General features: G+C 41.2%; 2 protein-coding genes across 15 annotated transcripts; one reads left to right on the top strand and one right to left on the bottom strand.

Annotated features, from left to right (window-relative positions):
• The first annotated feature begins 725 nt into the window (after window positions 1-725).
• On the top strand, window positions 726-4,430 carry LOC307020438 (uncharacterized protein). The gene is made up of 7 exons (XM_079651789.1): window positions 726-1,074; window positions 1,653-2,321; window positions 2,441-2,486; window positions 2,879-2,971; window positions 3,078-3,188; window positions 3,665-3,941; window positions 4,249-4,430. Exons 5-7 carry the CDS (start codon window positions 3,124-3,126, stop codon window positions 4,336-4,338), a joined length of 432 nt encoding a protein of 143 aa, XP_079507915.1. The 5' UTR covers window positions 726-1,074; window positions 1,653-2,321; window positions 2,441-2,486; window positions 2,879-2,971; window positions 3,078-3,123; the 3' UTR covers window positions 4,339-4,430.
• A 153-nt stretch (window positions 4,431-4,583) lies between these two features.
• LOC307020437 (uncharacterized protein) lies at window positions 4,584-12,462 on the bottom strand. 14 transcript variants are annotated; one of them, XM_079651782.1, is made up of 14 exons: window positions 12,115-12,462; window positions 10,483-10,558; window positions 9,588-10,135; window positions 9,309-9,384; window positions 8,760-9,040; window positions 8,629-8,679; window positions 8,486-8,539; window positions 8,308-8,379; window positions 8,123-8,194; window positions 7,128-7,290; window positions 6,863-6,966; window positions 6,560-6,704; window positions 5,533-5,659; window positions 4,584-5,226 (listed from the first exon to the last, which is right to left on the bottom strand). In XM_079651782.1, exons 6-14 carry the CDS (start codon window positions 8,658-8,660, stop codon window positions 4,826-4,828), a joined length of 1,170 nt encoding a protein of 389 aa, XP_079507908.1. In that variant the 5' UTR covers window positions 8,661-8,679; window positions 8,760-9,040; window positions 9,309-9,384; window positions 9,588-10,135; window positions 10,483-10,558; window positions 12,115-12,462; the 3' UTR covers window positions 4,584-4,825. The 14 variants fall into 14 exon arrangements, with proteins under 14 accessions (XP_079507908.1, XP_079507911.1, XP_079507910.1 ...); XM_079651785.1 differs by having other exon boundaries at window positions 8,760-9,384; window positions 9,588-9,789; window positions 9,964-10,135; XM_079651784.1 differs by having other exon boundaries at window positions 8,760-9,384; window positions 9,588-9,789; window positions 9,969-10,135.
• Between the last annotated feature and the right edge of the window lie 2,060 nt (window positions 12,463-14,522).

The following is a 14,522-nucleotide window of genomic DNA, read 5'->3' as shown; positions in this document are numbered from 1 at the left end:
AAGACTTTGTTTATTTGAAATCAGATGAAACTGTCACGGACCCTGCCGTGTTATCTAGATTACTATACGGTTTACATTAATAATTTCAGTAAGAGGGAGGGGGAGGGGAGCTGCTGCTGCTGCTGCGCTGAGGGGGAGCCGAGTGAGAGCGAGGTGCCTGTCTTCTTCCCTTTACAAGCTTCAAAACTGTATTTATCGTTTGTTTTTGGAAATAAAAGTTTCATATTCTGAAAGCCAAGAATTTGCTTATTTAAAATCAAATAAAAAACTCGAACCCCGGAAAAATATTTTTTTACACAAATACACGTATATTTTTGAATTGATCCATAAAAGTGGGGGGGCCAATGGCCCCTTGGCCCCCCTGCTTCCGGCGCCCCTGATGTCGAGATACTACCATGCTGAATATTAAATGAAAGTACAGTTTATTTGAATACATTATTGTTTACAGACGAGAGTAGCATGTGACAACATCCGGAAACCAAACCAGCCGTGAAGTATTTTCTGTATGTTTTAGAGTATTGATTACAGCGTTTAGAATGTGTTACATGAAAAGTGATGAAAGAGAATATGAGGAGAAAAGGCGTGTTAAGCATATGTTGAAGGTGAAAAGTACCAATCCTCTGTTTAAATGCAACAACGGACATTAGAGGCGAGGCGAGCCTATGGCGGCAAATCTCTGTCATAAATCGCGAGGGCATATGAGATCCACGCGAGCACAAGTCAAGCAGGAGTGGACATATATTATTTTCGCGAGCACTAAAACGGCACTCGCGCGAGAGCAATATTGAAGCCTGCAGGGGAGAAACATGCCTTGAGCATGTGCAGCATCTACATGAGCTCTCCTTGGTCTCCTGCGCTCTCGTGAGCAATTCCTGCTCTTCTGCTCGTGAAACTCTGGCCTGCTCTCGCGCGCGGAGAAATGTTAGGAAGTGGGCGTACCGTGTCCCAGTAACGCCAAATCTAATTGGTTACACCCCTCCTCTTTTATGATTGGCCGTTGTCTGGATTTAAACCTAAACCAGGAAGTCCCTCCAACCTCCAACGTGATGAAATATGGCTGTGGAAACGTCTCACGTATGTTACTTTACTTTACTAATGATTGTTTTTAATAAAAGGCATGCTTCTGTATTCTGTGGTTATTCCACAAGAGCCGTCCTTACTTATAAATGGATTGATTTTTTTAGATAATACATTTTTATACATGTTTTTCAAAAGTATTCAAACAATTCTATTATAAAGATAAGAACCAATTAACTTTTCGGTCTTGACATATGATAATATAAAATGTAGCTTTCAAAAACAGAATTTGGAATTAATAATTTTGATTACTTTAGCAAAATATTTTATTCACAAATGTCGCTTTTTCAAAATGTCCACAGTTTTTATTGCCTTTCTCAAATAAATAATACTATACAAAAAAAATATAAAATGATGCAAATGTAAAAAAGCCCAAGAATTTTGCAAGTTTCTTGGCACTTTCATTTCTGAATGACCTCTTTTTTTTCTGTTCAAATGCCCTCAGCTTATTTTTTGGAATGTTTATGATGTTTATATGCCTTATTCTGTATTTGACATAATTGTTTCAATAAAGATTTACCACATTTCTTAAAAATATAATTAAATACTATTTAATACTTTATTTTTCTTCACAGCATATTCTGAAACGGCAGATCCTGGAGAGACTCCTGTCTAAGTTTGAGCTTGCACTCATTCGAGCATCACTTGACCTGGATTTCCTGGAGTTTGCATGTCGCCAGGAGCTGTACCTCCTGCAAGCACTTTCGAGACATGTTGACATACCGCAAGGAATAATCCAAGCTCTTCAAGAGCTGTTTGGACTACTTAGGCAATATTTAGATTCAGAAGCCCCAAATACAGCAGTGGGATCAGTTATTGGTCTAAGAGGACGTCCTAAGTTTGAAATTGAGAGGCAGCAGTTGGTTGAGATGTTGGGGACAAACCTATTGGTGCCTTGCATTGCTAAGCTACTAGGTGTTTCTTCCAGCACAGTCTTTAGAAGGATGAGAGTTTGGCTTATCTGTTTCAGAAATGTATAGATCCATCAGTGATGAGGAGTTGGATAACGTGGTCATATCCATCAAGAATGACATGCCCACTGCTGGATACCGAATGGTCAAAGGACGGTTGTTATCCATTGGTCTACGTGTACAATGGACAAGAATGGCTGCCTCAATGCATCGAGTGGATTCCATAGGCATCCTCTCCAGACTGGCTAGTCTGGGCTGTGTTGTGAGGAGAACATATTCATTGCGAGGGCCTCTGTCGCTTGTGCACGTGGATACCACCCAAAAATTGATACGGTAGTGGTATTTATATTTCGCTAAGTGATTAAGAAATAATCTCTTTGTAATGTCCCAGTTTTGGAGAATCAGTGTTTCAATTCCAGAGTGCTATAACAGTTTGTTCTTTGGTTTTCCAGTTATAAAATTGTCTTATTTGGTGGAGTGGACGGGTATTCGAGAAAGGTAAGACTGCATTTCACTTCAGTAGACACACATTAAACAAACATGTATTTTTTGTACGAGTTTACGACTAGCTACTTATAACCACAAAAGAGGTCCCAACGCTGTGTCCTGGCTTTGCTTAAGGAATTTGGTCCAAATGGAGAAAGTGTATGGACTAAAAAGGAAGCAGCAAAGTCAAAGTAGATATAAAGGAGATTTTGTGCATTGTCTATTTTTGCTGCACAAGTATTATGAGTCAGTATACTGTATGTCAGTATTGTTTGCTTATTTCTATTGCAACAGGAATTCTTTAATCTCTGCCTTTTTTCCCCTGTAATACACAGTTTAACAGAATGTTGCCTAGTTATTGTGTGTAATTGCCCTATTCTTAAATATTCTCTGCTTTTCTGCAGCTAATCTGCTTGGGTGCTTCGACCTAACAACCGTGCGTCAACAGCCTATGGCTTCTTCTTAGAGGCAACACAAAGACATGGAGTGCCTTTAAGGTGAATTCACAGAAAAAAGCACTCTTTGGACAACTAGATCAATACTGTGAAACTTTTGGATGAGTATTTTCTTTGACAGTCCTTTGGTCAACGGTGTACATTTCAGGGTCAGAGGAGACCAAGGAGTAGAAAACGTACAGATCGCGAGATTCATGTTTTCGGTTCGCGGCACCGACCGTGGAAGCTTCATCTCTGGTAAAAGTGTTCATAACCAGAGGTAAATTGCAGCATCTTTAGTAACTCAATTACATTACATTACATTACATTACATTGCATTTAGCTGACGCTTTTATCCAAAGCGACTTACAATAAGTGCATTCGACCAGGAAGATACAACCTTTAAGAAAACAGAATCATATAAGTACATCAGGTTTCATAGAGCCAAACATTTCAAGTGCTACTCAACTGGCATTTAGAAAGCCAGCCCTTTATTAGTATATAAGTGCTTTGTTAGTAATTCTATCGCTCGAAGTGGAGTCTAAAGAGATGAGTTTTCAGTTTGCGTCGGAAGATGTGTAAGCTATCTGCTGTCCTGATTTCAATGGGGAGCTCATTCCACCATTTTGGAGCCAATTAGTGAGGTGAACTTATCTGATGTGTAGACCAAGCACCTTGCACTTAGCGCATGCTAGGCCAGCATGAAAATAGATCACTTGAACTGGTTTTCCCTAAACCATTTATTTTCATCCATAGGATTGAGCGTCTTTGGCGTGATGTACGAGTCATTGTCATCAACAAGTACTCTGCGATACTGCTTTCCCTCGAAGAGGATGGTCTGCTCAACATCTCATCAACAGACGACCTCTTCTGTGTGCACTACATCATTCTTCCCCGACTTCAGATGGACTTGGGGATTTTTACAGAAGGCTGGAACCATCATCCACTCAGCACTGAACGGAACCAATGTCCAGAGCCGTTATGGCAACTTGGACTGATGCAGACAAACATTGATCAGCCGGAGAGCCCAGAGGTATTGATCTCGTTTCAGTATTACATTACATGTCACTTGTTAGACGCTTTTATCCAAAGCGACTTACATACTCAGTACTGTGGGCAATCCCACGATAGTAATTACTTACCATTTACTTTGTGTAATATACATTGTCAAAAGATTACTTTCTTTCCCTACTCTTGGCATGACCATTTTCTGGGCATTTTATTCAGTTTGTGTTATTTTAACTACAAAAATAACAAACTATTACTTGATGTCATTGTTCCACATTGTTTTAAGACATTTATTTCACCAAAGTGTTCAAAACCTCTGTTATGGTTATTAGGAGCCAGATGTTGACTGGGAAATTGCTGCTGACCACGATGGAGAAGAAGAGGATGCAGGGATTGTCGTCCCCGAATTCGACTGCCCTTAGAGTCCAGAAGACACAACTGAACTTCAATCAGTATTTCAGCAAATTGACCCAAACACTCCGGTCAAGGAACTGTACTTACTCTGCCGTGAGTATGTAGCTGAAAGATGTGGCTCTTAAGAAATACAGCTCCCTTGAATGACACAGATGAGGTAAAAGTAAAATTCCTGTGTTCAAAGTGTTACTTCAGTACCAAGAGTAAAATAAGTCATGATGCCGATTTCAGGATAGAGTAAAGTTACTTGGCACAACTGGTGACTGGGTTTTTATTCCATTAAATTGAAACAATTGACACAAAATACAGCTCAAAACTATAATGGTTCCCCAACTTCACCATTTGTTTCCAAAACATTTTGACTAGAACAGTATGTCACTTGAAAGTTTGACTGTATTCTCATCTTGAACAAATGAAAACAAATGAAAACTTTGTCAAATAAAGTGCAATAAAGACTGTCTAACCCTAACCCAGAAAACATCGATTCTATGACTCTTATGAGCGGCTAAACTCCCTGCTATTCATAACAGCCTGTGTTATGATGCTCAGGAACTCTGGATATGAGCCGAGGTGCCTTGTCGGAAAGGTAATGGAGTTGGAGCATGCATTCACTACGGGAAAGCATAGCGTGTGTGTACCATAGTGCACGCTGCAATCATGGTCGGACTCAATTAAGATTTTAAACATCTCTCTCTCTGTTGAGGTGATGGGGACGTGTGCCTGCCCCGTAAGCCATTGAAGGAAGCAACCAACAGTGATCTTGGGTTTTTCCTTCATCTCCTCTTCATCTTTTGCCGCTTCACCTGTAGACTCTGTCTCTCTTGAGTCTCTTTCATCACTCTCTGTTATCTTCACAGGGGTCCCCCTCTCTTCAACCACGAAGCTCTTTTCTTCCTCTAAAAACAAGTTGAAAATGAATACAAAGAAATGCATATATTCACCTAAGCAATGTCAATAAATATGGCTATTGTTTTTAAATTGTTTTTTTATGTGGATATTTTGAAGAAGAAAACCTCATTAGCCAGTCCTGCTTTAGTTATCATTGTTTCATCGCAACCATCATGATGCAAAGTTGTGTTTAAACTGAGACATGTAAACATGAATAAAAAGGGTATGCAAAGCTGTCATTGAGTTGCCTGTCGTAATCGGGGGTGAAATTCAAGAACAAATACGTTTATAAAATGTCAGGGCAGTAGTATCACCTTCTTCTTCAATGTGTTGGATGAAGTCTTGTAAAAAGTTAACAATCTTTGATTCCCTCTGGCGTCGCAGGGAGCCCAGCTCGCTGAAGACTGGAGATATGGCTCCCATCAGGGATTCAGCATCCGGCTTGGAGAGAGGAAAAAACAATGATGTATGCTCAAAGTTGGATGAGCTTAACCCTTTAATTGCCAGACCAAGAAAAAAAACTATGGAAAAATTATTTGTTTGCTTTTTTTTATCAAATGGGACACACATAGCACATAAAAAAAAAAGGTATCAATATTGATATTGATATAAAAAGTAATGTTAAATGTTTTTCATAATAATAAAAAAAACGAGCTCATCTTACTGTAGATGCTGAATTGGCCTAACAGGAAACCACTGGCCTAACAGCAAATGTCTATATTCTGTGTTGGCCTAACTTGCTCATCTGTGTGCAACTTTGGGCTGTATGCCATGCATGAAAGCTGCTATATAAATTATTATCACTCTTTCACTCTGAGACTCATAAGGCAGTATAGATGTAGTAATAATGTAATATAAGATTTCGTAATATTACAATGAATCTATCTATTTACCATATTGTATTGGAAAAAATCTCTGAAACTCTGAAAAAGTTATATTGCTAGTTTAGTTTGTTAAAACCTTTTTTGTGCATCAAGTTATCTAATTATGTTCAGTCAGTGCTCTGACATTAATGATATGGTCTGTCAAAAATGATATGGTTACCTTACAAAAGTTGACCAAAAAGAGTGATTTCTTCAGCAGTGATTTTTAGCATGCCAACTTTCTCAGTGGAAAGCTGAATGGCTTTCTGTTCTAACCACAGTGACATCTAGAGGTTGTTTTGTGCATAACATGTCAACCAAATGGTAGAGATGGCTGAATCAGGTAGAGTTAAACTTTTAAAACATTTTTTCAACAGGATATCAAGACACAAAATGTGCTCTACCAAATGGTGGCGCTGGCTGTTAAAGGGTTAAGGTTTGAAATTCAGTGGTAAAATCAGCTAGACATAATACTGACCTTTTCATGAAGGCCAGCGACGAACAGATCCCTGAAATGCTGTGGTTGTTGTACTATCATCTCACACAAGCCATACAGCTTCATGCCTGAGCATATCTGCTGCAGCATTGGTAGAGTGCGGACCGATGAGTGCAAGATAATTGCCCTATAATTCAGTAACAGATAACAGCAATAATATAAAATCATACATAAAAAAGGGAAAGAGTGACTGCACACTCAATATGAAGTATGAGTGTAAAGGAATAATTGATTGGTTTTAAACATGGGTTGTTATGGGTTAAATCACTTAGCATATGTACATACTTTATTATGTCTTCCTTCCTCTCCCACGTTGCAGGACCACTGTACCCGCATGCTGTTATCCGATCCAGAAGGTCGTACATAGCTTCAGGTTCAGCTATCTCAACCTTTGCAATTAGAAAAACAGTATCACACAGTAAGTCATGGGAGCCTTAGCTTATTTTAAGAATTAGAAAATATTCACACTACAAAGAGGTGTGTGTGTCAACCATACTAAAACAAACGTCATGTTATATGAAGGAGTATCTGAGGAGAAGACAAATATTACCTCTTCCATAAGCTGGCTGAGCTCTGGATCAGTCACATCTTCCTTGGCAATGGAATCTCTATCAATCTCCCCAGTGGATATGTATCCATAGCACCACTCTCTGAAAAAGTTAGGTGGAGGACCACCTTGTACTATACTGACTGCCATAATCTCTCCAGCTGTCCTGCATTAACAAAGTTTAATCAATGCATAGACATTATTAATAAATGAAATAAACATCGAAAAGACATTGCAGAACACAATTCTACATCCTTGAAATGCTCTTTGTGGTAGTCAGTAATTGAGTACTTGGGGGTTTTCCCTGTACTCCCTCCCTGAAAAAACTTCCTTTCAACACCTGCCATCATTTCTATAATTGAAAGGAAAAGTGGATCAATACATTGATAATCTCAATTAGACCACTGTATATGTTAAAGAACAGCACGCGTCATGCAAAGCCCTTAACCTGTGCAAGCACAGAAATTGCATGCAACCAGAGAACCGCCACACACTTAGGAATATTTTCATTTATTATAAGGAGGTAAACATATACCTGTTAAGAATTCTTTCCTGAGAGCCCCATGGTCAATTCCAGACTCTCCAATGAAAGACACTCGGAGTTTTTTTTTGGGAGAAGACCTCTTCTGACGTCTCCACTGCCCTAAACCCCTTTCAAACATGTCCTCCCTAGTGACACTAACATTAAAGAGTGTCGTTGTGTCCACTCGTCCACTAAGTGTTTCGATGGCTTCAGCAAGACTTGAAGGAAAAAATTAGAAGTTGATTAGACAACTGGATCCAAAACGTTTTCCCTTAAGAGACCCCTTTTGTATCATTGAGTAAACTGACGACCCCTGACTGATGTAAAGTGGCGTCTTTTAAATGATATTCAAGGATTAACAATAACAATGCAGGGCAACTGATGAACAGTACAATTAACACAAATAGTGAACACAATAACTGCAGGACGTTTTTGTTTAAAATAAGCAATTACAGGTGCATTTTAAGCATATTACCTTTTATCTCGCCCTGTCAGTTCTTCACTGGCATGTTCTTCCAAATTGATAATTTGTGTCGACTGCAATGTACTGATGAGGGAAAAAAATATTTCAATGGGGCATGCCTTAATCATGGTTTACAATATCTAACACTGCAAGAAAAAAGTATATAAAGAATGTGCATAATAGGAGAAAAAAAAAACCTTTCTCTACAAGTGCTGGCATGTATTTCAACCAAATACTCAGGAAATAACTGAGCACAATGGACAGGCCACCTTTAAAAATACAGAAAAGCAGAGCAAATATTCAAGTGAATTACTGAGACGCAGAAACCTTCATCATCTGCAATAATGTAATTGATAAATAATGCCCTGATTTTACCTTAATATCGATTTTAGAACAGGAGGTCCTACACGGGAGCACACTTGGAGAAGCCTATAATAAAATGTAGAAAGACTGCCAATTAATGACACATACAATGAAAATTGTTCAGAAACAAACACCTACAATATTAGTGAGCTTACATTCCCAGGATTGCTTGTAGCTGGAGACTCATCTAAATCTGGGTCCAGATCCTGAAAATCGGAACCAGTTAAAAAAGCTGTCGATTCAAGATGATAATGATCCTGCATAGTTATTTGTGGAATAACATTACCGGTTCCAGATCCATGCGGTCAGAACAGCTGCTTGGTTCACACTCTTGTGCATGTAAAGCCAACAGCTGGACAGGCATGCTTAGATGACACGTGGCACATCTGGCTTTTGGCATATTTTCGAACTCCTTCGATGAGTAGGGCAAGGGGGAGGTGTCCAAAGTGTCCTGGATGGGCATTATATAGAGACAGCCTTTTCCACCTTAAGCTTTGGCAAGGTAGGCCCCCGTGTAACCCTCTGCCTCAGGTGCCAAAACACTTAATTTCCGCTGACCTGATCCTCCTATGTGGGAATACAAACAAGTTGATGTTATTTAATGCACAGAATGTTCTAGGGGAGGCAGTTGATTTTAACAAGATGCACACTTGCAGTGTTAGGCTTTCTCATGGATTGCTAAAAACAAGAGGGTAGGTAAATATGCTAACCATCAAGGGCATTAATGAGCTATTATAAGAGCAGCTATTGTAGGAGAAGAAAGAGGGTATAAATAGGATTTAACTGCAGAAATACTAGACCACAGTTGAATTTAATAAGGGAGATTGTATCTTGCCAGCAGCTTTATGTAGCATCCAGGCCCCTTCCAATGGTACCATTTTGGAATATGATACCATAAGTATATATGATATCTATGTGAGAAGAGCAAAACAAGTGTGCAGTTAGAACTATAACCCTCCACACATGTCACCACTGTTGAAGCTGATTTGTGACCAGTAGTACTTTAGTGGATTGGGAAACTACAGTAATACATAAAAAATGTCCCCAAATTGGGATCAATAAAGTGCTTCTTATATTATCTTGACTCCTTCCCTCATTATTTGTTCTATCTTACCTGGGAGTGGTCAGCATTTTTGGGGATATTGAGAGTCCTCCTGCCAAGTCCAGCCTGGAGAAGGACCATTTCATCCGATGACTTTGGTGTTCTTTCTGTGCTCTTATTGAGCAGAAAGAACTGGATTGGGGTTGACCTAACAGCCCTTCTTTTGGGAGATGGGGTATAACTTTTACCCGATTTGAATAGGCCGGGGAAAGCCCTGAGGAGTTGAAAACAATGTGTAAGAGAGGCATTTAAGAAGCAATATATTCATTCTAAACAATCTGAAGAGCGTTAATTTCTATGAAAAAATACCCTGAATTATAGTCAATTGCCGAGTTATTACAATGGCAATTCAGTTCAGAACTATCTTTATTTCCTAACGGATCCAAACCTGACCATATTTTGGTCCACTGTATTTCCTGCTGTAGAAGGAAAGCCAGGGGTCCTTTGTTGCTTCTGCCCCTGGACTGCCTGACGCTGCCTTGTCCCAGCCTGCTGCTGTCCCTGTATAGTAGGCTGTCTGTTGCCCACCTCCACCTGCTCTCCCTGAACCTGTACTTCATCTGTGAACACAATTTAAAGATGTCTATGATTCCCTAGAATCTAAATAAACTGAGTACTAAATACGTAAAGTAGGTAGAATATATAAAGGCTTCATTAATTAAACATTACCCAGATAGTCACAAGGCCTGAAAATAAATAGAAGAAGAACAACAAGAAGATGAACCTTTAATTATCCCCCATGGGGAAATTCAGTTTTTCACTCTGGTTTTAATATAGGTTGGTAAAACTGTCACTGAAACACCTCGGCGTGCTTCCGCCGGCCAAGACTGCAGCGGTAATTTTTTGGAAACGACTGACCATTAGATGAATCTGTGAAGACAAGTGATCTCCCCCTAGTTTCACTTACGACTTTGAGAAGTTGGTTCAGCCAAGGCACTTCTCAGCAACTCAACGACACGCCTGGTAGCATTTTGTAACTCTATCTGTTAAAATAGATAGCATTTTTCATTTAATCATTTATTTCAATAGGGACAATGCACATAAATGAACACTTTAGACAAATAACGCTTCAAGTGTAAATGGATCATGTCTTCCTATACTGTCTATACCAGGGGTCGGCAACCTTTTTGATATGGAGTGCCATTTAAAAAAAAAAAAATTATCAGCGTGCCAACGATCGAGAATTACCAACGTGGGGGGGGGGGTAGAGGAGCTTGACGCTCGTGAACTATCAGCTGGAGGGCGGGGGGAGCCTCGCTGCGGGGAAGCAGTGTGTGGACCTGTCAGCGCAACTTACATACATTTAACAAACACATTTAAATAATTGGTTTAAACGGCATAATAATAAGGACGATCGTCCGTTCTGTGATTCTCCAGAACACACATGTTATGATATTAGGGTCATGCAGAGTGAGATGAGATCGCTGTCCCTTTAAGAGAGAGAGAAAGAGGGGTGTGGCTTGTGCATGTGTGTTTGTGGATGGTAGAGCGACAGTGAGGGAACGTGTGTTTGTTTCTGGAAGTGAAACGAGGCAGCAGAAAAACAGAGGTCTGTGATGTATTTTGTGAAACAGAAGAACAGCTAAATAAATGCAAGGCCTCCTAAGAAGAGCTCGCCTCTCTCCAGTCATTTAAGCTAAAGTGGGTTATTGAACCTGAAGCTTGTTGCTTCTCCCCTCCTCGACTACGGTCTGGGAGCCGACAGGAAAGTTCAACACACAGATGGCCCTTTGTAGCATATTATTTCGATGAGAGATGAGCAGATCGCCACTGGGCTTTCAACTAAATACACAGCCAAGCAAAAACTGCGGCATTTGTACAGCTCCTTATGGGTACTGCAATTAGTGAAGTGCTTTCCTCCGTGGTGAAACGATCAGCACTGCACCACGGAGGAAAGCGGCAGAAAGTCACCTGGAGATAAAGAGAACGGGGCTGCGTTGCGTGCATGGCTTCCTTCTGCAGGTAACGGGGAGACGCGCTCTGGCGGCGGTCTCGTTCAGGATCCGAAAATACAATTTAAATATTTTTCACACTTATTCCTAGTGTGCCACTGGTTACGGTGCCGCGTGCCAATGCTGGCACGCGTGCCAGGGGTTGCCAACCCCTGGTCTATACTGTCTTGCTGTTTTTAAATTATTGTCTTGTTGTTGCGCACTGGCACTTTGACTTTGAGTCGATGTAATTTTGCTGTACTTGTTACAATGACAAATAAAGTATCTATCTATCTATCTATCTATCTATCTATCTATCTATCTATCTATCTATCTATCTAAAACAGACACAAACAAGAAATAGTCAAATTAATTGTCACAATCACAGTGCAAAGACATGTCGTCTTGTTTATCCAGATCTGCTAACAGTTAACTTTAGCTAACTTTTATTTTTGCGGGCAGACAGCTGTGTCAGTTTCTTCTTATACCGTGGCTTGTAAATAATGCAATGTAAATATCTTAAATGCCCGTCAAGCAGATAAAATGATAGTTATGTTAAACCATCGTTTTCTATATGCATAGCTAAAAGTACCGGTTTTTGTACGTACCTCCTTGTCGTCAGCCATTCTTCTTCTGCGGGGCTTTCCCGCTCCGATATCCCTCTTCATTTCAAAACGGCCAATCATAAAAGAGGAGGGGTGTAACCAATTAGATTTGGCGTTACTGGGACACGGTACGCCCACTTCCTAACATTTCTCCGCGCGCGAGAGCAGGCCAGATTTTCACGAGCAGAAGAGCAGGAATTGCTCGCGAGAGCGCAGGAGACCAAGGAGAGCTCATGTAGATGCTGCACATGCTCAAGGCATGTTTCTCCCCTGCAGGCTTCAATATTGCTCTCGCGCGAGTGCCGTTTTAGTGCTCGCGAAAATAATATATGTCCGCGGCTGCTTGACTTGTGCTCGCGTGGATCTCATATGCCCTCGCGATTTATGACAGAGATTTGCCGCCATACGAGCCGGCTGGCGGGGAGGAGCCAGCAGAGGATATATAACGGCACCGAACGGGGGATGGGCCTTCTCTTCTTGCTCAGGAGAGCCAGATCACAGCTGTTTTCTGCCGGAACAATATTCTGTCTGTAACACTACCGCGCCTTTTTTAATTAAAGTATCCCATTTGAATCTTTTCAGAGACTCCATTTAGTCTCATTGTAAAGCTTCTCTCCTGGACGCGAGAATAAAGAACATATTTAACAGTACCCTGTCCGTCATAGGGTGACGGGGAGGGGCCCTGACCGTCCGTCAACATGTGACGGGTTGGGAGTGAGACCGTGTGTGTGTGTGTGTGTGTGTGTGTGTGTGTGTGTGTGTGTGTGTGTGTGTGTGTGTGTGTGTGTGTGTGTGTGTGTGTGTGTGTGTGTGTGTGTGTGTGTGTGTGTGTGTGTGTGTGTGTGTGTGTGTGTGTGTGTGTGTGTGTGTGTGTGTGTGTGTGTGTGTGTGTGTGTGTGTGTGTGTGTGTGTGTGTGTGTGTGTGTCGGCGGAAGGTTAGGCTATCTGTATTTTTTTGTCATTAACCTTTTTCGGACCACTTATTTATTTATTTTGGTGACGATCCAACCTCCATGCTGCTACTCTGGTTCAAACTGCATCCACCAAACAATATGATTTATCTCGACCTCCCCAAAATAACCAACACGGTGTGAGATGTATTTTTTAGCTGTTCTGTCATCATTTCCTGCTCCTCGACTCCCCTCCTAGGCCCTTTCTCATTTCGTAAAATCCCGCTCCTCGACTCCTCTGTCCTCCGGTAGTGACCGGGAAATGAATTTCAGCGCGACATGTTGAAGGACATCTAATTTCTGTAAATGCACTTCGAAGACCGAGGATCGAGCGTCGAGGAGGCTCTCTGGAGGAGCTATAACCGAGGATACACTGATGGGTCCTCCACGGTCCTTCGCGGATGCATTTCCGGGAACGTTGGGTATAAAATAGGCGTGACACACCGCTGGAATCATTTCAAAACCATGGCGAGAGCAATGCATAAATGTAAGTGTTGACAATGATACGTTGCATTAGTTATTTAAGAACTGAAATGCGTGATCCAACTCCGCCCGTCTGTATGCAGTTATAGTCCTCTAACCGCATTCCTTATTGACATTTCACCTGATATTCTTTATGTTTTTATCCACATTTTAACTACACCCAATCCTGCTACAGCATGCCATGTTGTTTAAAAGTGCAAACGTAAAACATTTTGTAAGAGTGTTAAATCAACCAGAACTTTGTTTAGCATTCAGCACCATCATTTGGTTTGGGCTATGTTGTACACTAGAATCCATCGCTCATTACAGTCTGTAAATCTTCCAACAGTTTTAAGCTACACCTTTTACTTTGTCTTTTCACAGGGACAGAGCAAGACACTCTGACTCTCATCAAAGTGAGGGTCGAGAACGATAACCTTTTTACTGGCCGAAGGCACACTGCCAAGAAAGCCTTGGAGTGAGTGACATTTTCCTGGATTGGGAACATATCCGTATTTTACGGCCATGCATGAGCCCATCGGTGGGAGGCCATCCATCGACCCTCCCACCGTGATGGATTCGGCCACTGCTGCTGTGGCTTCTGGCAGTGGCTCAACATCCCCTAAGGCTGTCCAGAGCCAGGCCACAGTGGAGGATGAGGAGGCCACAGAGTCTGGCTCGGACAGCCAGGAGTGTGTTGAGCCATCCACCTCTGCCGGTCCCCCTCCCCGAAAAAAAAGAAAAAGCGCTTTGCTACAGTTCCTGAAGGCAGAGGCGGACAAGGAGGAGGACCGCTTCAACCGCCAGCAGGCAGCCTCGGAGGAAGCCTCCGCCAAATTCCTCAAGCTCTTCGAGGAACTAGTTAGGAAGGAATAGTGTCTTTTTGTTCTTCTTCTTTTTTCTGTACTTTGGATGTGTTCATTTATTCTTTATTTATATATGTTACAACATTTAGTAAACATATTTAAGTTTGACCTTAACTCTTGTGTGGTGTGTTCA

The sequence above is a fragment of the Notothenia rossii genome (assembly GCF_949606895.1).
Source record: "Notothenia rossii genome assembly, chromosome: 9".
Lineage (NCBI taxonomy): Eukaryota > Metazoa > Chordata > Actinopteri > Perciformes > Nototheniidae > Notothenia > Notothenia rossii.
This window is presented reverse-complemented; position numbering and strand designations above follow the sequence as displayed.